This window comes from Paramormyrops kingsleyae, chromosome 23 (assembly GCF_048594095.1).
Source record: "Paramormyrops kingsleyae isolate MSU_618 chromosome 23, PKINGS_0.4, whole genome shotgun sequence".
NCBI lineage: Eukaryota > Metazoa > Chordata > Actinopteri > Osteoglossiformes > Mormyridae > Paramormyrops > Paramormyrops kingsleyae.
Window position 1 is genome coordinate 23,483,707 of NC_132819.1, and position 22,246 is coordinate 23,505,952.

Here is a 22,246-nt window from a genome sequence, read left to right on the forward strand (position 1 = left end):
ACTGGCTTTTACGTGTAGTGGGAAAAAAAACTTTCGGAGGGGGGCATGAACTTTCCCTAAAATATAACATTCACAGCATGCGGGATTATAAATAAAATGCCACAATCCCACTGTACATTACGTACAGTATTCTGGTGCAAAACCTAGTTGCGTTTAATAATACTTAAAACTATGAGTGTAGTTGACTAATTACCAGGCAAAGTGGAGTTTGTTCCGTGTTGGCAGCATTTGCTTAAAAAACAAACCCGCTTGGCTTTTCAGATTTTGCTAGTGCGGCACGATGCCACCGTTTAACGGATCGCATTTGACCTTGAAATTCTTCCCACAAATGGTTGCATTTTTGTGACCCCTTTGAATCATAGCGCAATATCCATTTTGTCTTCCCCTAGTGGAGGAACGATAGGCTTACAATGACACATAAAAAACAAGGATGAGCGCCATGTCTGATCCCACAGTTGAGGAATAGAGAGGGGCATCTGGCGCTTGCGACTCGGGATTCCTGTTCGGGGGTCGCTTTCCAGGATGTCCGAGAGCACCGGCACGCAGCAGGGCTCTCCGGCGGTAGGAGCGGCGGGTTCGACCCCTGCGGCTCCCGGAGCTGGAGGAACGGAGTGCTCCGGTGCAACTGCTGGATCTGATAGTATTGCCGTGAAAAAGGCGCAGCTCTGCTCCTCTCCGCGTCCGAAGAAACTAGAGAAACTCGGCGTGTACTCCTCCTGCAAGGTAAGATCTAATCAATTTTCCCGGCTCAAGTGAAGATCCGCGTAAGTAGCGAGCCCCATACTCCGCGAATACTCCGGGTTTGACACATAACTAGCTTGGAGGCTCATCAAATAATCTACAAGGTGTCAAGATAAAATAATTTCATGACAAGATGCCACACTTGGTCCGCTTTTTGCAGTTATCGAAAATGCAGTGGTCTAGAAAGTGTGTAACTACGCAGCTAATGTTATAAAAGAAGGTTTATACATTATGCAATTGATAGTGTCAAGGGGGAGGAGTGGACGTAAACACACACTTGGCTGGGAGTCAAGCGTGGAGCTTGACTTTGCATGATTGCAGCTCTCGGGGTTTAGCGATCGCCGCCGCGGCTGGTGTCGCCGGATGAAATGTCACATCAGCGTAATGTTTCATTTGCGCGGCCCGTCGTGCGGCATAAAGGCGTATATAGCGGCGCGGTCTTTCCGCCGTCCGAATGCGCCGTCTTTGTTTTGACAGGGTGACAGCTGCGGGAGGGGGGCGGGGGCGCGCGGGAGGGGGGGGCGCGCTCAGGGGGCGGAGTTTGTTTTTGTTCTTCAGCGCACGTTCTGCCTACGGCTGGAGACGGAAAGCAGCGCGCCAGCAGCGCGCGGGCCGCCCGCGAGAGGCCGGAGGTCCCTCGTGCTGCCAGGCACGGCCATCTTCTCCGCCTTCGTCGGCAGAAACGAAACCAAACTTTTGCCACAGTTTCGTGTTTTATTCCCGCATTCAGTTATGTGCCCACGCTTACGTGAAACATACATATATCCATAGTTATTGTGCCGCAGCTGGCGTTTTGAACGGTTGGCATTCACCAACTACCATATTTATAAACAAATTGTTGACAACATGAGGTGGACAAAAAAATATCTATAAACATTTTAAATATACATTTAAATTTTTAAATAACAGAACTGACAAATATGTCATGTAACAGAACTACATTTTTGTCGGTCGAATTAAACTGCAGTGTAGGATTGGATTTGGTAAGTTATGGAAGATTATTTATCAGACTTGTTTGTCTTCCCAGTCCTCCTTCGCATGGTATTCTTAAGTCTTTGCCAGCGCCAAAGTTAAAAGCATCAGCAGTCGTCTTGTCCAGTTTGGTCATTTGTCCAGTCAACATCTATGACATGTCATAGAAAATACCATGTTCTGAAAAATACTTTTGAAGATTTTTTCTAGGTCTTTCTCAAAGTCAGTTTGAGAATCTCCTGCTTGCTGGATCCTTCTGTGTTGGTTATTATTTCAAGGAGGCAAAAGTTGTCCATAACCCCTTTGCCTGAGGTACTCAATTATTTTTCCTTAAGGTCCACATTCAATTAGCGACGCAAAGCCAAGGTCGAATGCTCCCTATAAATTTTTTGGGGTGCTGGGAATGGTCCTCCTCTGTAGATCTCACCAACCGGGGGTGGTTCTCTGAGCTGGGTGGTAGGCCGGATTGGATGTGTGTCCGTCTGCCCTCAACAATGACACCAAAAGCTAACTGCACATCCTGCAGTCATAATAGGTTGTTTGGTCAGCTGAGGTAGATGTGTAGCCCTTTAAGAAATGGTCATGTGATCTTGGGATGCTCATATAGGGCTCTAGCTGATTGCACACAGGCTCCATTGTGTATTATGTGTCTTCCAGGCTGAGGGAGCATGCAAGTGCAATGGCTGGAAGAGCCAGAATCCCCCACCTACACCCCCGAGCACAGAGCAGCAGTCTGCAGCCGTGAACCTGACAGAGCCTTGCCGCAGCTGTACTCATGCACTAGGTGAGGTGGGGGGCTGCAGAGGGGGCTGGCAGGAGACACACTTTAAATACCCGTCTTTGACTGAGATCTCGTCCTCTTCCTGACCCTCCCGCCTGCCTGACAGCTGACCATGTGACTCACTTGGAGAACGTGTCAGAGGAGGAGATGAACCGGCTGCTGGGGATCGTATTGGATGTGGAGTACCTCTACAACTGTGTGCACAGGGAGGAAGACCCACACACTAAACAAGTGTACTTCTCTCTCTTCAAAGTAGGTTGGGCTGGGCATCATCTGGTTTGTTTATCTGCGCTTGTATTCATGGCCGCTCATCACCATGTGACACTATATGTGATGGAGGATCCTGACAAGATAGGAATTTAACTAGAGTCTTTTTCTTACTATAGAGAAAGAAAGAAAAACTTATTTTTATAACCAGATGAAGATTCCAAAGTACATTCCAAAGGAACTGTCCTTCGTGGTGTTCCTAAACAGTTATTTAACTTTAGACTTTAGAAATGGTAATACACATAGGTCAAGAGCTAGGATTTTCAGAATAGTGAAAATGAATAGTAAATACAGCCGCTCTCCAGCTTACGATGGGGTTACGATAAACTTATCGTAAGGCGAAAATGTATTTTAATACAGTACAACTAACCTAACAAATATCATAGCCTAGTCTAGCTTATAAACATGCTTAGAACGCTTACATTAGACTACATTAGGGCAAAATCATTAACACAAAGCCTATTTTAAAATAAAGTGTTGAATATCTCATGTAATTCATTGAATAATGTACTGAAAGTGAAAAACGTTTACACGTCATAAAGTCGAGATATCGTATCACGAATCATTGTAACCTGTGGAATATCTGTAAATATGTGTGTGTACCTGGCAGCAGGGACGGCCCTGGGACCCCATGGAGGCATATCATATTGGTCCCCAACCCCAGATCAATCCAGTTATGTTCCATCCTAACTTTCTCAACCTTAACGGCGCCCCCTGCCTGTCAGGTGGTATTTAGTACCGGGAACATCATAGTTTTTCATGCTGGGCTTTGCAGTGTTCTGACCATTCGCAGTGAAATAAGCAGTGACCTGGCAGTTTGCCTGTTTTGTTTCTCCCTCCCACAGCTCCTGAGAAAGTGCATTTTGCAGATGGATAAGCCAGTGATGAAAGGAGCCTTGGAGAGCCCCCCTTTCGAAAAACCCAGCATTGAACAGGCAAGTGCTTTGAAATCAGTGCTCCTCCTCTTCACTGGGCATATGTCATGTGAAGGATATGGTGCTGTGGCTTTACTAACCCTCTGTTTTGTTATCTTCGTTTTTGCTGACAGGGGGTAAATAACTTTGTCCAGTACAAGTTCAGCCACCTCCCCAGCAAGGAGAGGCAGACCATCATAGAACTGGCAAAGATGTTCCTCAACCAGATCAACTACTTACCGCTAGAGTCGCCGTCGCAGAGGAGACAGCGGCCGCCAGGCGACGACGCTGCCGGTTACAAGGTCAACTACACCAGGTCAGTGGTTGCTAGGTGACGATACAGGCATACTTCATGTAATGTCAGATTTGTCAGATTTTACTTCAGATTTTACTAAAACTGCTGAAAATTAGCATTTTTGTTTTTTTTGGATGAAGATAAGTAAAAAAAAAATCTTTAAAAATGTTATTTATGCAGGTACATTAAAATGTATTTATTTACTAGATACTTTTTGTCCAAAGCAAGTGAGGGAAACAATGTTTTATTATGGTGTAACAGAAAATAAATAAATATGTGTGTGTGTGTGTGTGTGTGTGTGTATATATATATATATATATATAATATGTGTATATATACACATATATATATACACACACACATTATTTTTAACGATAATATTTTTAATGATCTTTAATGATAATATTACTATTGAAAATATATTACTTGCTAGTAGAAGGAAAAATACAGAAATAAAGAAAAAGATTGATTAAAAGCAGAAATTAAGACTTTAGAATGAAATTGGCAGCGTTCTTTGCAGGGCAGAATATATCCAAGTTTGACATAATTGACAGAACCAGAACCCGCTGCTGCTGGTTCTCAGTGTAAGATATAACTGAGGTGTCCCAGGTAATGGGCAGCAGGTCATGACATGAGGGAAAAAACACTCAGCAATGGCTGTTTCTGACAATCTACAGTGGGTGAGCCGCACATGGTAGCGGATCGAGTGAGAACAAGTGGGTCAAAAGTGATGCCCTTTATTTGTGTCCCCCAAGTTGACCTCCTCAGACACCAGGTTATCCCATGCTGGAAATATCCCAGACCATGCCTGCTGCCACATTTCTGGCATTGAGTATTGCTGTGTGGCACTAAGGGATGAACAGGCGTGTTGAGATGTGCCCCGACTCACGTCCCTGGGCAGGTTCCCACGCCCAAGATTTTTACCTGTGTTTTTGATAATACCGGGTTGGCCGTTCATGCAGCAGAGCTGATGACGCGTCTGCCTGCATCTCCTCGGCGACCTCGCAGGTGGCTGTGCTACTGCAAAGTGCCGCAGTTCTGCGACAGCCTGCCGCGGTACGAGACGACGCAGGTGTTCGGCCGGACGCTGCTGCGCTCGGTGTTCACCGCCATGCGCAAGCAGCTGCTGGAGCAGGCAAGGCAGGAGAAGGACAAGCTGCCCCCAGAGAAGCGCACACTCATCCTCACGCACTTCCCCAAGTAGGCTCCGCCCCCTCAAGTGTTCTGCCTCAATAAAGCCCCGCCCCAATAAAGACCCCACCCACCACAGACCCCACCCCTTCATCCATTTTATTGTGAAGGTCACACCTCCTCTAGAGCTTGATCGTATTAATCAGCATCACATTTTCCGCCTGGTTGCTTTACATGTGAACGTATGCAGGTTCCTGTCCATGCTAGAAGAAGAGGTGTACAGCCACAACTCCCCCATCTGGAGCGAGGAGTTTCTTGAGGGAACATCAGGTAGTCAGATGCCCATGCACACAGGTAAGCTGGCCAGCCACCTGACCCCTAATAATGGGTGGAGAGTGTCAGTCATTGCTACCTTGTACTTATTTCAGGAAGCACGGGGGTACAAGACCTCTTGAATGGGATGCCAGTCCATGATATGACACCAGTAGGGGCACTGGTTTAGGGACCCCCTTCCACTCAAACCCTGTGTGAGGCAACAGTGTTTCCCACTGAGCCACTGTGCTGTCTTCATAGATCTTATACATAGTGGGAACCGCACAGCAGATTTATCCAGAGCAACCTACATAAACTCATAAATGTCATGTGTACGCTTAGAATTTTAGTAGTAGTAGTACTTGATTGATTCCGAAGGAAATTCCAAAAGTGACGCACACAAAAAGTGACATCACCGTACGTGTACAAAAGACACAATACGATACTAAATTGCAATGTGCAAAAATAATGTGTGCAACATTTAAATACAATGCTATTCTAAAGGGCTGGTGACTGAGAGGAGAGAGCGGTCAGGTGGGATACTTACTGTAGCATTTGATGGCTGCTGGGAAAATGTTATGCTTTATAGGACTGTTCAATTCTGGACCTCGATTCCAAATCCAGGCCTTGTTTTCAGTTCTCCCAGGTAGTGAGTTTAATAATTACTGATTCTGATTGGTCAGAGGCTTCAGAGGCCTGACTGACAGGTAAAGGAAGGCTGGAAAACCAGCAGTGCTCGGACCTCGAGGACCGTGAATTGCATAGTCTTACCTTAAATGTTTTAAGGAAGCAATTGAGCTCAATTACCTTGCTCAAGGACTATTGACCTGCACTTTATTTAACCAGCAAGGTCTTTTTGAGATTAGAATTATCTAAACAACGTGGCAAACAGCAGCAGGTCTGTGCACACTCGATCCAATAAGAAAATAAAATCAGTGATACACAACCGAACAGTGCACAGAATGCACAGCAAGGACATATGTTTTTAATAGTCACGTGTCAATTTCTGTATTGTATGTAATGGAATTACACTCATTCACATGACAACCACAGCTGACCATGCGACCATAGTTGCTGTTTTTCTGGTGCTTTACAGTCTCTGGAAGCATTAAAAAGTGACCTTTTAGCATAACTGTGAACTGCTAATGTCAACCTGAATGGGGTGTGAATCTTTAACATAAGTGGGTAATTTACCTTTAACAGCATTACATACAAGCGCTGCCTGCATATAGTTAATGAATGACTTCCGCAACAGTTATTATGTTTTCATTCTGAATTTTTAATGAAGTATAATGAAGCATAATAAACAGAATTAAGACCCTGTAAAACGGAGGCGACAGCATGCATATTTAATCGTTGTCGTTGTAATAACAAAGAACACATTTGTTTTGCCTTAAAGGAAAAACATGATTTACATCTAAAGCCAGTTCCGGCTAGATAATCTCAAGTAAATTATTAATACAAACTCTTTTGTAATCAGGTTATATTTAAATATTTGCAAGATGCTGTTCCTAATTTATTTGCACATTTGTAAAAATTTATACAATTAACTGTTTGTTGATAATGACTCAGATTTGTACATCAGTTATACATTTGTTTTAACCGATTTAGGTCAAACTGTAGCTGACTGAGTGTCTGAACCTTTTGAACAGAAAGACAATGAGAAACAGCATCTTATATATATTTATATATATATTTCAGTATTTCTGTTTGAATTCATGAAGGCGGATGAATAAAACAGGACCCTATAACTGTTACATGCTTTCTGATTAGTAGCTTCTTAAAAATGGTATAGTCATGTTCCTTCTCAATTTCTATTAGTGATCAGCGCGCCTCCCAGACCACTCCCCTATAGCACAAGCCCACTGACTGTGGATCATCTGAACTGCGGGAGTGTCAGTCCAGTCCGCAAACCCGTGCAATTTTTTGAGCCCAGCCGAGGTACTGTAGATTTGTTTCAAGCTTGTCATAGGAACCGTGCTGTGTTTTGAACTCCCAGTGTTTTTGTCCAATCAAACGGGACATTATGGTATTATAATTGTATTGGTTATTATGGTCTAATATCTTGTGTTCCACTGTTGCCATGCCACTCTGCAACAGGAGAGAAACGGAAGCCGACAGATTCCCTCATGCACGACGAGGCCAAGAGGCCGAAAGTGATGGGCGACATTCCGCTTGACCTGATTAATGAGGTCATGTCCACCATCACAGACTCTTCCTCCATGCTTGGACCGGAGGTAGGTGGTACAAATGTTACAAATATAAATAAATAGCAGATGGTGCTGTGTGCTTAATTACTCTGTGTGTCATTAAGCCTGACCTAGTGATTAACTTTAATGGATTAGGTAGGTAAACTAAAAGATAGCAGGCAAGAAGCAATGATTAACCAGCTCAGAGATTACAATGAGAAAAGAAGAAGCCATGCATTTATCAGAGTGTCTCCTTGTTTCATCTTTGTGTATGTGTGCCTTTTCCTTGCCTGTTTCTTAGCCCTAATCTGTGTGTCTAACAATGCATGCTCGTGGTCTGACGTTTAACGTGAGCCCTTCCTTTCCGCCCCCACAGACCAGCTTGCTGTCGGCCCACTCGGCGCGAGACGAGGCTGCCCGACTCGAGGAGCGCCGCGGTGTGATCGAGTTCCACGTCATTGGGAACTCGCTCAACCAGAAGCCCAACAAGAAGGTCATGATGTGGCTGGTGGGCTTACAGAACGTCTTCTCCCACCAGCTGCCCCGCATGCCCAAAGAGTACATCACCAGGCTGGTGTTCGACCCGTGAGTCTCTGGTCTGTAAAAACCTATTTTCTGTTGTTCCAGAGCAATGCTAACTAGCTGTTTTGCTATGGATAGTAGACATGCAAAATGGGGGTAGGTTAGCGAAATTACTTAAGGACTGAAAATTGACTTTTGTTTATATGATATTGTTATGTAAACCGAGTGATAGGCTTCCACATTTCCTCTCTTGACAGGAAACACAAGACGCTATCGCTCATCAAAGATGGCAGAGTGATTGGGGGCATCTGCTTCCGGATGTTTCCGTCCCAGGGGTTCACTGAGATCGTCTTCTGCGCGGTCACCTCCAACGAACAGGTCAAGGTAGGGGGATGTCATAAGGCCCGTTTGCACATTTACAGTCCCCACAGACGTAGCATCTTGAAAGCACTCATGCTCGTAGTCCAGAGGACCACGTTTTTCAGGGATTCATGTGGAGTGACGGATGCAAGACCTGCCCTTGCCCAAGTAATCAAATAGGTTAACCGTCTTGCATAGCACCACTGGGATGTAAGCCAGCCGTCTTCTGGTTATATCTTAACATCTCTGCTATCATTCTACCTGCCACCTTTCAATGAGTGAATGTTACAATTATATAGCACTTTTCAAGAAACCCAAAGCGTTTTAAAGAACCAATGGGGAGCCACTTTAACAGCCCCCACCTGGATGATGCAACGACAGACATTCTGCCCCAGTACGCTCACCACACAGTAGCTAAGGTGGTGAATGGGCAGGAGAGAAATCACCAGTTAGGTATAGGATATAATTAGGAAACTAGACTTGAAAGGGCCACAGTGAGCAGTCACCAGTATTCTGTAGCCAGACCTACAGTATACCCAATGTTGGCCACACCAACACCTTTCCTAGTTGGTCTCCCATCCAAGTGCTGGCCAGGCCCAGACCTGCTTAGCTTCAGACAGATTACCTGGTCTGACCTGCAGCTGGTATGGCAGCTTTGGTTGAATTTGAATCTAAAACCAGCAGGTGAGCAGCCAATAGGTGTGGCTTACTCTCTTGCTACATTGCTATTATTAAGCCTGTTGCACAATAGAGCAGGACTCTCCCTGCGTTTAAGTCAGAGCTTTATGTCCAACATGTCTACAGAGACTTCTCAACCCTTTTCTGTACCTCTAGTGTGCACTTACAATAATATTTGTGTTTAGTGATTTATTACCTGTCTCCTTTGCACGCTGTTTTGGACAAAAGCATCTACTAAATAAATAGCTGTAAGTACATGCCTGTAAATCACAATCAAAAAGATCTTTTACTGGCCAAGTATGTTTAACATATGTGGAATTTGTCTTGGTGGGTGTGCCTTGGTGTAACATACCACACGCAAGACAATTCAAGACAATACACAAGTCTGTACACATGAATTTTACACATAATTTTAATAGCAGGCTGTCCACCTGCAATCAGCAGCAGTGGTGATGCTAAGAATCGTCCACAATGTTACGTGGGCTAAATAAAAACATTTATTTATAATATTTGTAATAAAATGTACCCTAATCTTGTCTTCACTTGTCGAATGTGCTTTAAAAAACAAATTGTTGCATGATTTACAGAGAGTTTGTTTCTCCGTCTCCTGCAGGGTTACGGCACTCATCTGATGAACCACCTGAAGGAATATCACATCAAACACGAGATCCTCAATTTCCTCACCTACGCAGACGAGTACGCTATCGGCTACTTCAAGAAGCAGGTCAGGGCTGGGCTAGCCTCATACTTTAATGCAGCTCAGAAAACACATTAGGTCTCATAGAACAGTGTGGGGCACATATTATCAGCAAATATGTAACTGGAATTTTATTATTTATAGGGTCCTGGCACATTAATATTTATGACAAGTGATTTATGCTAATATATATGAAATACATGACATGAAAGCAAATGTATTAAAATCTGTTATTGGCAGAGTTGTAATTTAATGAAACATGAAAGAGGTGATGGTGTAAATGATATGTAGAATGAATAAAAGCTCAAATTGTACATTTCCTGCATGCAATTATCTCTCCCCCAGGGCTTCTCTAAAGACATCAAAGTGCCCAAAGCAAAGTATGTGGGTTATATCAAGGACTACGAGGGGGCCACTCTGATGGGGTGTGAGCTCAACCCCAGCATCCCTTACACGGAGTTCTCTGTCATCATCAAGAAGCAGAAGGAGGTAGTGTGAAGGGGGGGTGCCTCTGGGCCAGAGTGAGATCCAGCTCATGGGTTTCTTTGAATATGAAATTCCACTGTCCAAGGAAGCACTTTCCCAGAGGGCAAATTATTGTACATGCCCTGTGCATAAATAAGACCTTGCAGAATCGAAGCTTTTGGTTGGTGCCCTTGGGGGGTGATAAATCATAGCAGGGCAAAGGGTGACTTCTGTAGCACTGTAATTGTTAGCCTCTTGCGCTAGACTCGCCATTCTCCCAGTCCTTTTAATCCATCTTCTGCAGATCATCAAGAAGCTGATTGAGCGCAAGCAGGCACAGATCCGAAAGGTGTACCCTGGGCTTTCCTGTTTTAAGGAGGGCGTCCGGCAGATTCCGATAGAGAGCATTCCTGGAATACGTAAGGCTTCTTCAGTGACACTCCATCACACTTGGCATCCAAGTATCAGCACGTCATGTCACATCACATCACATCACACCACATCACATAATTGGCCATGTGGCCCTTTTCAGCCATAGCAGAACCAGAGCAGTACATGCAGCCTCTGGGCCTTATTAGCATATTGGCATATTAGTGCAGCCCAATGGAAATGCAGTTACATTGTGGTGGACTTTTTCAGTTCATAATCATAATGCATGTGGCTACTAGATTTTGCAATTTTGCAGACTTTTATTTTGAAATACAAAGTGAAGGGGTGCAGTAGAGGTTGGTGATATATAAAATCGGAGGTGGTCATTTCAGGTCCAGAAAGTAAAAATCCAGACCAAGATTTTGTTTAAACCAACCAGCTTAGTACTCTGTAACTGACTATAAACTCTGTTGGTCTGGATTTTTACTTTCTGGACCTGAAATGTCCACCTTTGCATATAACGTATCTCCATATAAGTTTTGGCTATTCTGAGAGTAGTCATGGTGGTATGACTTCAGCTCTGGGGTCATGTAATAAAGTTAGTTTTAAATGACCCCGTACTTGTGTTGGGTGTTTGGGTACCCATGATTGAAGTGCAGAGACTTAGAATACTGCAGTGGGATGAAAATCCCCCCCCAGATTAAGGTTTGCCTTGTATTTAGTATCATGAACATTCACACTGGCTCAAGCTGAACTCCGCTGGCAATATGGTGCGGATTTATGGTGGAGGGGGGGTGGATCTGGCGGAATGCCGGGCATGTGACGGTGTGCCGACCCGGTGTGGTCTCTTCGCAGGTGAAACCGGCTGGAAGCCCACGGGAAAAGGGTGAGTCTGTCCTTCGAGCGACTGCTGGGATTCAGCGGCCGTCCAGTTATCAAGCCTCACGCACAGATCACACACAGGAGCACTGATCCACACAGGCCGAGATGAAAAGAGCAGCATATCATTACAGCGCAATGTAGTATTCAGAGGTGGGGATTTCAGGTCCAGAGAGTACAAATCCAGACTAACATTTTGTTTCAACCAACCTCTGTGACTGTGACTCTTTATACTCAACGGGTTGGGTGAAACAAGATCTTTGTACTCTCTGGACCTGAAATCCCCACCTCTGGTATTATTTTAATATTCAATTCTTTATTAAAATGAATGACGCATTTGCCGCAGTAGGACTTTGATGTCAATTTTTAATGTTTTAATGCTGCTTCTTCATTCAGGAAGGAAGTGAAGGACCCAGATCAGCTGTACGGCACTTTGAAGAACATTCTGCAGCATGTGAAGGTTAGGAGAAGACGGACACTGACGGAAGGCCAGGCGTGCAGGATGGGCCACAGTACTAACACACAACAGACAGACGGGGAACAGACAGACCGACAGACATAGATATACAGCTATGAGGCAGCTGGACACACTGGCCCATTTTCTATTATAAATCATGTCGCTCATGAAGGATCATGATGATAAAACAAAATGCTGTCACTCATTAGTGGGATTTGTCAGTAAGAGACTTTAATTGGCCATCGGCATTCTTAGCTGTGATGTTTTGCTGGGCCGTTTGCATACACAACATGTGATGCATTGGTACATGCTCTTAGACAGAAAACCTTATGGGTAATGCATGTACCCTTATGTCATGTACCTTATGGGTAATGCATGTACCCTTATGTCATGTACCTTATGGGTAATGCATGTACCCTTATGTCATGTACCTTATCAGCCCATAAAGTACATAAATTAGTAGGCAGCCAGTCATTATTGTCTGAATAATTACACCGACTCAACCTTTTTATTTGTTCTGTCATTATAATTATACATTTTTATTGCTTATTATTTCTGCATTTTTCCCTGCAGTGCCATGGTTTTATGAGAATTACCGGGTTAAATTTGATTAACACGGCTGCTTAAAGGTGTCTGATGGATATGACAAACAAAAAATGGACTTGTTGCAACACGGCTCTTTGTTTTGAACAGAACCACCAGAATGCCTGGCCTTTCATGGAACCAGTCAAGAAAACAGAGGCTCCAGGGTACTACCAGGTGATCCGCTTCCCCATGGGTATGTACATAACAAACGAGTACTACTCAGTCACTTTATGAGTACTCAAATTAATGATCAGTTTTTCCTGTGGATTTTTACTTTCTCTTTTAAAATGTTCCTAATTATGGAGGATGAAAGTGACTTTAAAATAAAAAACAAAAAATCTTTGGCATAAATAAATAAATGGCAGCAATTTTTTTTAAAATCTGCTGTTAGACAAAAGGTCAGCATGACATAGTTTGAGTTTGGCAACATATCCGTCTGTAAAACCGCAGTTGAAACACACCAATAATATTATTTTAGCTTTCATACCAAAACCAAAAGTATGCAAGGAAGAAATGGTATTATTGAAAGTTGAGGTTAATAGATCACAGAGGCGTAAAGATGTAGAGTAAAAAATATACATCCATGTCCCCTTTGTCCCACTTCACCAGTATTTACCCTAAAACTTATTAAAGAGCCATAACTAAACATATTTCCCTTACTACAAAAAACTAAAAGTTTGAAAAGTACATATCTGAAAGTATAATGAGCTGTGTGTCCTTAAGCTACTGAATACTGAGGCTTGACAGGCTTGTAGGAAACTTCTGCACTCCGCAGCAGCAAAACAGATGTTCGCTCTTGCATTTTCTTGTGACGGCTCAGTTTTCTTGTTTTTAATTAGCTAGGTTGTTTGTGTTGTACTGCACTTCAACTATGGCAGCTGAGACCAGCATGGAGTGTTTATGTGCAGTGCCAGTGGCTGAAAAATACTCGGTCAGATCCAGTGTGAGCCAGACCCATGACCTCACCTTTTTCTGTCCAGACCTGAAGACCATGAGTGAGCGTCTGAAGAGCAGATACTACACTACGAAGAAGCTGTTCATGGCAGACATGCAGCGCATCTTCACCAACTGCCGCGAGTACAACCCGCCAGAGAGCGAATACTACAAGTGCGCCAACCTTCTGGAGAAGTTCTTCTACAACAAGATCAAAGAGGCAGGCCTGATTGAGAAGTAACGGACCGGGGATCCCTGGTAATCCCTCGGTAACCCCACCCCACCCCCCCAGTGCTTTCTTGTAGCATCCTGGGAATCAAGATCGCTGATCCACTGGGAAGGTAGGAGATTTAAGGTGCATAATTTTCCCTCTGTTAACTCAGGAAAACACGATAAGCAGAAAATTTTATGACAAAAATTAAATCACTGATGTGGATGAGGTCTCTAGACCCAACTCTTGCGGACCTATAAATAGCCTTGGTACAATTATCAAGAAATAAGACTGTCCACAGTAATCCAGACATGGGAGTTGAGGTTTCTATAGTGTAATGTGAGTGCATGGCTTTATGGGGTTTGTGTTTCGCTGTCCCTCGGTGTGTACAGGTCAAAGGTCGCAGGTGTGCGTGCGTGCGAGTATGTGTATCTGAGGGTCCCACCTGCCAAAAATGAAAAGACATATTTTTCATTACACCTGGTTGGATTGTCAACTCTGTTCTGTTCAAATTCGATTTTTGGTTCTGTTTTCAGCCAACAGGTGGAAATTGCTTTTTGAGACTCACAACCGTTTTTCACTAAAAGCGTCGCCAGTCTGTCAGGCAGAAAGCATTTATTTATCGCAACAGCAAATATGCAACAGATGTGAAAGAGCGTTTCTTAACCATGCTCCATGAGAATGAATAATGATGCACGCTTACTGCTAATTTATGTAGAGTATGATTACTGTCCAATGTGATGTAATTTTCAAGGGTTATCAGTGCAACGTTGAAGAAAAGGTCTTAATTTATTGTCTTAAGGTCTATACCGCAGATGACTATTGATACCTTTGTTTATGAAAGATTGTGCAATAACAAGTAGTTTCGTTGTTTTGTATGTTTGTATTTTTAAATATTTAGAAAGATCTGGATTTTTGTAACGTGAGAAAAAAATATTTTAAGACCTTTCTACATTTGCTTTTAAAAAGATATAGCATATTTTATAGAATGATTAAAATAGTGAAATGCATTGGAAAAGACTGTGTACTGGTTTTAATTCATGTCAAAATATTATACAGCTTACACATTGCTGACAGTATAACATACTTTTCTAAATGTATACGCTAAAACTTCACCCAGAACGCCTAAATAGTCTTTTAAAGACACATAGAATTTATGTGTGAAGACTATATAAAAGATGGCACCGTAAAATTTCTTTAATTAAAAAGCTCCGAAATAACTCTGTTAAAAACAGAAATTAAAAAAGCACTGATCATTTAAGAACCAAAGTAAAACATGGCTATGAATCAATTTATCTGTTACCTAGTTACAGGTAACTTGATTTCAGAAAATAAGAAGCTGGCCTACTTAGAGGAGACTGCATGTGCTCTACATTGGTTTGGTGCAGAACAGACCAAACACTCATGCTCTCCTGAACCCAAAAAGGGCTCGAGATCTCATGCAGCAAGGCGCCACATGACCCAGTCAGCACTGCAGAATTTAGATTTTACCAAACACAAATTACTGTGCATCACAACGGCAGGCATAACAGATACACTGAAAGGTGTGTTTAAGAATGGTAATTGTAACAAGGTTCTCACTCAACCTGCTCCAGTCCAGACAGGGATCTTAATGGGTTTCTGAGGTCACGGTTCTAAAAAGAAAAGAGGAGGAGGTCCACTGCTGACTGTAAGCCAAATACGGTGGACTGAAGAATCGAATGGTAGCCACAGAGTGGGATTACTCTAAGAACTCCAAGTCCATTTTCCTTTCAGCGACAACCAACAAAGGATTCGTTGTACTTCTCCAGCTTCGGTTGTTTCTTCAGCGACCTCCTGGACTTCTGCTTGAATATGGGCGAGCGCAGGAATTTGGTGTCCGTAAACCGGTCTCCTCGGCGAAGCTTCCTGCGAAGGAACAGGAAGCAGACGGGTGGATGAGCAGGACGCTGCAGAAATCATGCCGGAAGACGAGCCGGCGCGTGGCATTTAAAGGGAGATATGAACGTCTGGCACGACAAGAAAAAACTGCTGAAGTATAAAAACTGCTGAAGTATTTATGTGTTAGGGTCAAGTGTTTGAGATTAGCATTCTGAATGATTACATTTTTAATAAAGCGCAGACATTTGCCAACTTGAAACATTCCATCCATTGTGAACATGAAAGGAGGTCACCATCAATGAGTAACTGGAATAGAAATTGCTTGGAATTCCTATAGCCACAGTCAATGAATGCTGTATATATGGGGGGGGGGTACTCACGCACTGAGCGTGGGCTCTTTGTAGTCCACGGTGATGGTGCAGCGACGCTTACGGGCCAGCACAGGGGTGGAGTCTGTGCTGGAGGGGCGTGGCCTACCGGCTGAGGTCTTTCGGAAGGCTGCAGAAGAGAGATTTGTCACGTCACACGGGCTCATCCTGCAGCTGGCTCGGACCCACAGCCTGCCTGGGTGGGATATGGCGAAGGGCTCACGGTTATGGAATGAAAGGTTTATGTTCTGTACTGTCCAAACGGGTAACTGCACAGACACAAACTAAACAAAGGGCTTCAAAGTTTTTAGTCTGCCCACCCGTATGTGTAGCAGGTAGGTAAATAATGTTATGTTTTTGCCATAAATGCACATATATTGCGATATTTTCTCATATGATAAGAGCATGAGACCAGAGTTCAGTCATCTCAATCTTGATAAAATACCCAGTTACCATGTTTCGTCTTTGTACAGCAGTTAAGGTCTAATTGCATTTTGCTGATACATGATTTCATAACAATGCACTACACAGCAAACGAATGCGATTATTTAAAAATACACTCGGTACAGAGATGTCAAACAAAGAGTGCAACAATCTAAAATAAAAATGAGTTATACTGGTTATAGGGTATTGTGAGTGCAAGGCAGGGGTGGGGAAGCTGATCCATGAAGAGCCGCTGTGGTGTTTGGGATGGCCGCTCAGTCAGCCAGTAAGAGTGGATCCCCAAGACTTGAGTGGATAACCACTGCTTTCTTATTGGCTGATTGAAAGATCATCCCAGAAACCCACACCGGCTCTCCATGGATCAGGTTCCCCACCCCTGCTGCGGTATCCAGCCCCAAAGTGACCCTACTTTTTCTGATCTTCTTCCGCATTGTCTCTGGGATACAGTTCTCGAGTCCCGGGGAGGCGGTAGCCTGGTCAGTGAACGCGCAGAGGGGACCATCTTCATGAAGAACAGCCTCCCCGACGGCTGGCACATCGGGGATCAGAGCCTCCGTGTTCTCCTCGCCTCTGCATGCTGATAGGCCAAAAAACACTCAGTGCTACAGCCAATTTTAATATGGATTTAGTAAAGGAAAGCAGAACTATATAGGGGGAGGTTCAGGTGAATTGCTGAAGCAAGATAAGAGCTCTAATGACCAACACAGAGATTTGGCTGTTGATTTGAAGACTGTCTATTAGGAGTTCATCATGGTCATGCATAAACTCACACACTTTCTCAAGAATAAATAACAGCCAAGTCATTCAGGACAGCCAAGTACGTAAATCAGAGCAATGTGATTGCATTGAGGTGAATTCCACAGACATTTTGTTAAACAGCATCACTGTTTCCTGAATAATGGTCTTATTCAGAGATCCTGACAGTCTGTGGTGTGCTCACCGGATGCATTGTGAACACAGCGCTTTCTCGCTGAATCTTCTCAGGCCAATATTCATTGTGTTAAGTATGGCAACACTGTGATGCATTCATGGGAGAACATCGAGCCGGCCGTTCCGTCCACCAGGACTTACCGGAGAGGTTGTCCTCCACCTGCTCCGCAGGCTGAAGACCTGCAGTTTGGAAGGACACCTCCGAGGGGTCAAACGCAGGAACAGCTAATACATCACAGGGCACAGCTTGGAAAATCCTTTGTTTTTCACTTTTACGAGCTGGAAAACAACCAAGGCAAGGGTCAGGCGAAAGATTCGAAAGAGAAGAAGTGTCCTTATGCACCTTCTCGTTATTTGGAAAGTTACCCAGAGCCTGGAGCCGGTTTGGTGAGACGTTCTCCTTCCCCAGTGCCCTCGGCAGCACAGCAGACCTCCTCTTGGACCTGGCTCTCCGCGCCGGACTCTGGGCTCTGTCCCTCCCAGCCCCGGCAGGATGCCTGGTCCTCTTGCGTGGCACGTACAAGCTGTCGTCCTGATCCTCAGATGAGCTAGACTCCGGGTCCGAGGCGTCCCAAGAAGCTGGGCGGACTGGAGCCGGGCTGGTGAGCTTGGAAGGCACCCCATCCTCCTCCGGCACAGTGGGTCCCAGCCGGATGGGCGTCTCCGGGCCGTTCTCATCCGCAGCTTTGCCTGCAGCCCTGAAGGGTGTCACGTGTACGCTCTCCTCACAGTCAAAGTCAAAAGTGTCGTTTCCACCCAGGGACACATTAAGCTTCTCGGCAGGGGTTGGCTTCCGCCTCGTGTTGGACCGATCCCGGCTCTTGGACCGGGCCCTGGATTTGCTGCTCTCCCAGGGCTTCTTCAGTGGCACTCGGTCTGGTTTCCGCCCTCTCTCCGGCCTGCTTTTGGGCCCCGCCTGCTGCTTCTTCTGTGGGTCCTGGCAAGCCCGGGTGGGGGCCTTGGGTGTAGATTGCTCAGCTGCCCTCACCTCCATGGAGAAGGCATCCAGATCCTCCACGGGCACTTGTGGGGCTGCAGCCTCTGCTGGCTTCTTGTCCAAATCCGCATTCCCATTCTCTTTCAGCACAGGAGAATCCGACAACACCGGGATGTTTTGCTCATGCAGCGACTGTCTTCGAACGGAACTTCTGATCTCGGGCCGCCGTCGCCGTGATGTCACCGTCCTCGGCAACATGGCCTGGTCACCGCAAGCAGTACTGATGAGACTGCCTGGATTGGGAGATGCATCTAAAGGAAAAAAATACAAACACAGTTCTGGGGAAAAAATTAGACCCCTCTTTTTTTCTTAATCCACATTTTTAAATCCTGGTTCTGCTGGCAGAAGGCTACACTGCATGCTGCTTAAGGTTTCTAAGACAGCAGTATACAAGACAAAGGTGAAGCAGGAGACACCGGCAATGACCAAAAACCAGCCAGATAGAGGGTGACAGAATTTTCTAATGCCAGAGATGACCGTCAACTTATCCAGCAGTGCCTCATAAATCGGAGGATGACCTTATGTGACCTTCAAAAAGAATGGGAAACATTAAGTGGTGTGAAGTGCACTGCTAGGACAGTTCATAACAGGCTCCTCGAAGCAGGACTGAAGTCCCATAAAGCAAGGAAGAAGCCCTTCATCAATTAGAAGGAAGGAATAGCCAGAGTTTGCAAAAAAAAAAAAAATAGAATTTACACGGATGCATATGCATAAATTGAGAAATATAACTGAAAATTTTTGCTGTGGTCTCAATTTTAACCTGAGCTGTATATGCATGCATGATCTCATGTGTATGGCTCAGCGGATTAGGACAAACAGAAGGTCACCAATCTCAAGACCATCCATTCTCAAAAACGTACGTCACTTCAGGTAAAAGCATCTGCTAAATAAAATAAATGTAAACGGGCTTCTGTTTCTACATTTTCATGGGGGACATACCTTTCTTCAAAGGCTCCCGCGGGTCTATTGGGTCTTTGCTGTCACAATTCGGAATACTCCTGACAAACAAACACATTGTGTTTTATCAACCTTTGTACTAACAGACACAGGAAATTCATGCTTTATTTTAGAAATCAAAAATGTTCTAATACTTAAAAAAAGCTTGCAAACGAGTGGGAGAAGGGGACAGTGTAGACGGTCTCCATAGTCTGGCGCATCTTACCTGGCTAGGGAGTGAAGAGAGAGAGGATGACCCAGAGAGACCTCTGTGGTTAAACCCTACAATGGAGAGAGAAGCACGTCAATGCATTTTGTGTTTAAACGGGAACTGCCTGCCCAGAATCACTATATTCTGAGGCATGATTAATTCTCATTGTGGTCCAACGAAGAAGTACTAAACCAAACAAACAATCTATGATGTTTCTCATGCAAGTTATAATAAAAACACCACTGATTGTAAATCAGAATGAAGAGCTAACATCGGACTTAATGTCATTTCAGTCCTGAGGAAGATTCTATTCTAAATGTGATGCTTGTTAATTTACATGAGGGCTCTTAGGTAAAACTCACACGCGCATTGGTTAGAGCTTCATAGTCTTTCAGCTTCTTCTTCATTAGCAGGATGTGGAGCATTAATGCCTGTTGTTCCTTCTTCATCTGCAAAATGATGATGTGGGCCTGTCGCACCTTCTCCTTCTCTGCCTGGAGTGCCAAAGCCAGAGCCTTGTTGTTGGATTGGACGTTTTTTAGTATAGTTTGGTTGTTACCTGAAAAAATATTGAACAACTATTAACCCATCCATGAAATTTAAGTAAAACCCATAGCATAGACACAAAAACCAATATAAATGAAAACTATCTAAACAGAACTTAGGTGTTAAAATGTTGTTCTCACTGGCGATTTTGTTTTTCATTTTGGACACGCCCCTGCTGGCTGCACAAGCGAGGGACAGTCGCTTGTTCCTTTTTTCTTTCATCTTTCCCTTGATGTTCTGCAGACTTTCCTGGTAGGACTTCTTGTTTACCCGCTCCCTCGGCATGGTGGTGTACCTAAAGACAGCGACTGTCAGTTTCACTGGGCTTAACACCAAACCATCACACCAGATTACAACTTGAACTAACGACCATAAACCTAAAGACAGTATTTTCCTAAGGAACCATTCTGAATTGTCTCTACCGAGCAATAAATACAGCGATCTTTCACGTTGCATCCAAATAAGTAGAAAAGTGCGAACTCTCCGTTTTATTACCACGCCACTTACATTCACTTAAATCAATACTTTAATTTTCCAAGACAAGCTCACAGCCTCAAGTCCAAACACCACTCAAAACACTACATTACCTTTTGTTTATCTGCAATCTCGTAGACGTTTAATCGTGAAGAAACCATGGACAACCATACCCCTCCACACACAACACTTCCGCACGTTAATTTTCGAATTCTGCACTGCAAGCGCTGATTGGCTGGCGTGTGTCCACGATGACATCACATCCGTAGATTACATGACGCTAAATTCCGGTGCGCAGGAGGGGAAAGAGTATTTTTAGTCTGTTAGTTTGCTGTCCCACCAAGTTTCTTCAGATTTCATGCATTGTACTTCTGGGTAGTGAAATACGTGTTAACATTCAATTATATGTATATTCAATACATGTTAGTGGAATGTTGTAGTTTAAGGTTACTGTATTAATAAAATGGAAAGTTTTCTTTAAGAAGATGATGTTCATTCTTTTATGCGGAGTTAAAGTGACAAAACAGTCATGCTAACGTGCTTGTCAAAATAATAGATATTTTAAGAGTACCAAAAATCAAGCATGAAATATCAGGGAATCTGTCCCAAATTGCCTTTCATTATATGTTAGTTAATATGTTATGCATTTCAATTAAAGACATTTGTTAGGCATAAAACATTGGTAACTTTAAAGCCATTTATTCCAAATTATGGAATAATGGCATTTTCATGTATCGAAATTTGTGATGAAACCACTCCATGGTGGTTCCACGCTGGTAGTAAAGATCGTACGCCAGTAGGGGGCAGTAAATATACAGTTTTAATACACTCCAACTAGATTTTATATATAATCGAACGAAAAAGTGGTGTTTCATCCATCCATTTATCCATCTATCTATCCACCCATTTAGTCCCGGATCCTAGATACTGGAAAATGTTTAACTTATTTTCAAAGTATAACGCCACAACAAATACAATAATCCACTGCCATTGACTTCACGTACAGAGTTTAAGGATTTTTATGTCGTCAAACTGTTTTACATACAAATACAAATACACCACATTTATGCCCCATTTTCTTGTTTCAGGTAAGAATAATAGACCAACCTGGCACCAAACCTACCACCAAACCTACCTTATCCAAATATTTCACCTTAGAAAACTACATTCGATGATCGCAGAGGGAAACGTGTCAAGATTATGGGAAAAGTGTCCTAAGACAGAGGTTAAAACTCAATCATTGTTTTAAATTACACTTTTCCAGCTGACATGCTCGGGACGGGGAGCATGTGGTTTTAAAGTAGCGGCGTATAGCGCAGGGTGCAAATGTCAGAAGTGGAGACGCACGGGAGATTTTTCGGGAGCGGAGCCAGGGCCTGCGGGAGAGAACATAATGTAACACTACCTTCGAAAAACGTGAAAATCTAAACGAATTATATTAAAAGCTAATTTAAACCTAATGTGGACTAATCTTGATAAATATAAATCTTAATTCATGGGAAGTATTCCCGGACATGGTCTAAGAAAACCGCAATAGTTGAAACAGTCTAATTTTAAATCTTATTGAATAACAGATCGTAACGAGATTAGCAGTATCTGGAAGCAGCAGATTGCCTTGCCGCTGTGTAATGACCACCCCCTCAAAGGACCTTTGTAAGAGACATGTTCGAGAGATTTTAATTTTTTAAATCATCATACTCTCTCTCTCTCTCACACACACAC

At 43.7% G+C, this 22,246-nt stretch overlaps 2 protein-coding genes across 8 annotated transcripts; one reads left to right on the plus strand and one right to left on the minus strand.

Moving 5' to 3' along the window:
* The first annotated feature begins 522 nt into the window (after positions 1-522).
* kat2b (K(lysine) acetyltransferase 2B) lies at positions 523-14,776 on the plus strand. Its single transcript, XM_023809647.2, has 18 exons — positions 523-723; positions 2,371-2,497; positions 2,601-2,746; positions 3,607-3,696; positions 3,810-3,991; positions 4,979-5,170; positions 5,352-5,455; positions 7,235-7,354; positions 7,514-7,650; positions 7,979-8,187; positions 8,382-8,508; positions 9,776-9,886; positions 10,205-10,348; positions 10,629-10,743; positions 11,549-11,579; positions 11,969-12,032; positions 12,723-12,807; positions 13,595-14,776. Exons 1-18 carry the CDS (start codon positions 523-525, stop codon positions 13,786-13,788), a joined length of 2,379 nt encoding a protein of 792 aa, XP_023665415.1. The 3' UTR covers positions 13,789-14,776.
* sgo1 (shugoshin 1) lies at positions 14,777-21,851 on the minus strand. 7 transcript variants are annotated; one of them, XM_023809648.2, is made up of 11 exons: positions 21,660-21,851; positions 20,638-20,804; positions 20,191-20,345; positions 19,867-20,063; positions 19,520-19,575; positions 19,297-19,355; positions 17,727-18,635; positions 17,502-17,639; positions 16,840-17,007; positions 15,999-16,182; positions 14,777-15,645 (listed from the first exon to the last, which is right to left on the minus strand). In XM_023809648.2, exons 3-11 carry the CDS (start codon positions 20,333-20,335, stop codon positions 15,510-15,512), a joined length of 1,992 nt encoding a protein of 663 aa, XP_023665416.1. In that variant the 5' UTR covers positions 20,336-20,345; positions 20,638-20,804; positions 21,660-21,851; the 3' UTR covers positions 14,777-15,509. The 7 variants fall into 7 exon arrangements, with proteins under 7 accessions (XP_023665416.1, XP_072561978.1, XP_072561979.1 ...); XM_072705877.1 differs by lacking the exon at positions 21,660-21,851 and having other exon boundaries at positions 20,638-20,824; XM_072705878.1 differs by lacking the exons at positions 20,638-20,804; positions 21,660-21,851 and adding an exon at positions 20,558-20,627 and having other exon boundaries at positions 17,727-18,608.
* Between the last annotated feature and the right edge of the window lie 395 nt (positions 21,852-22,246).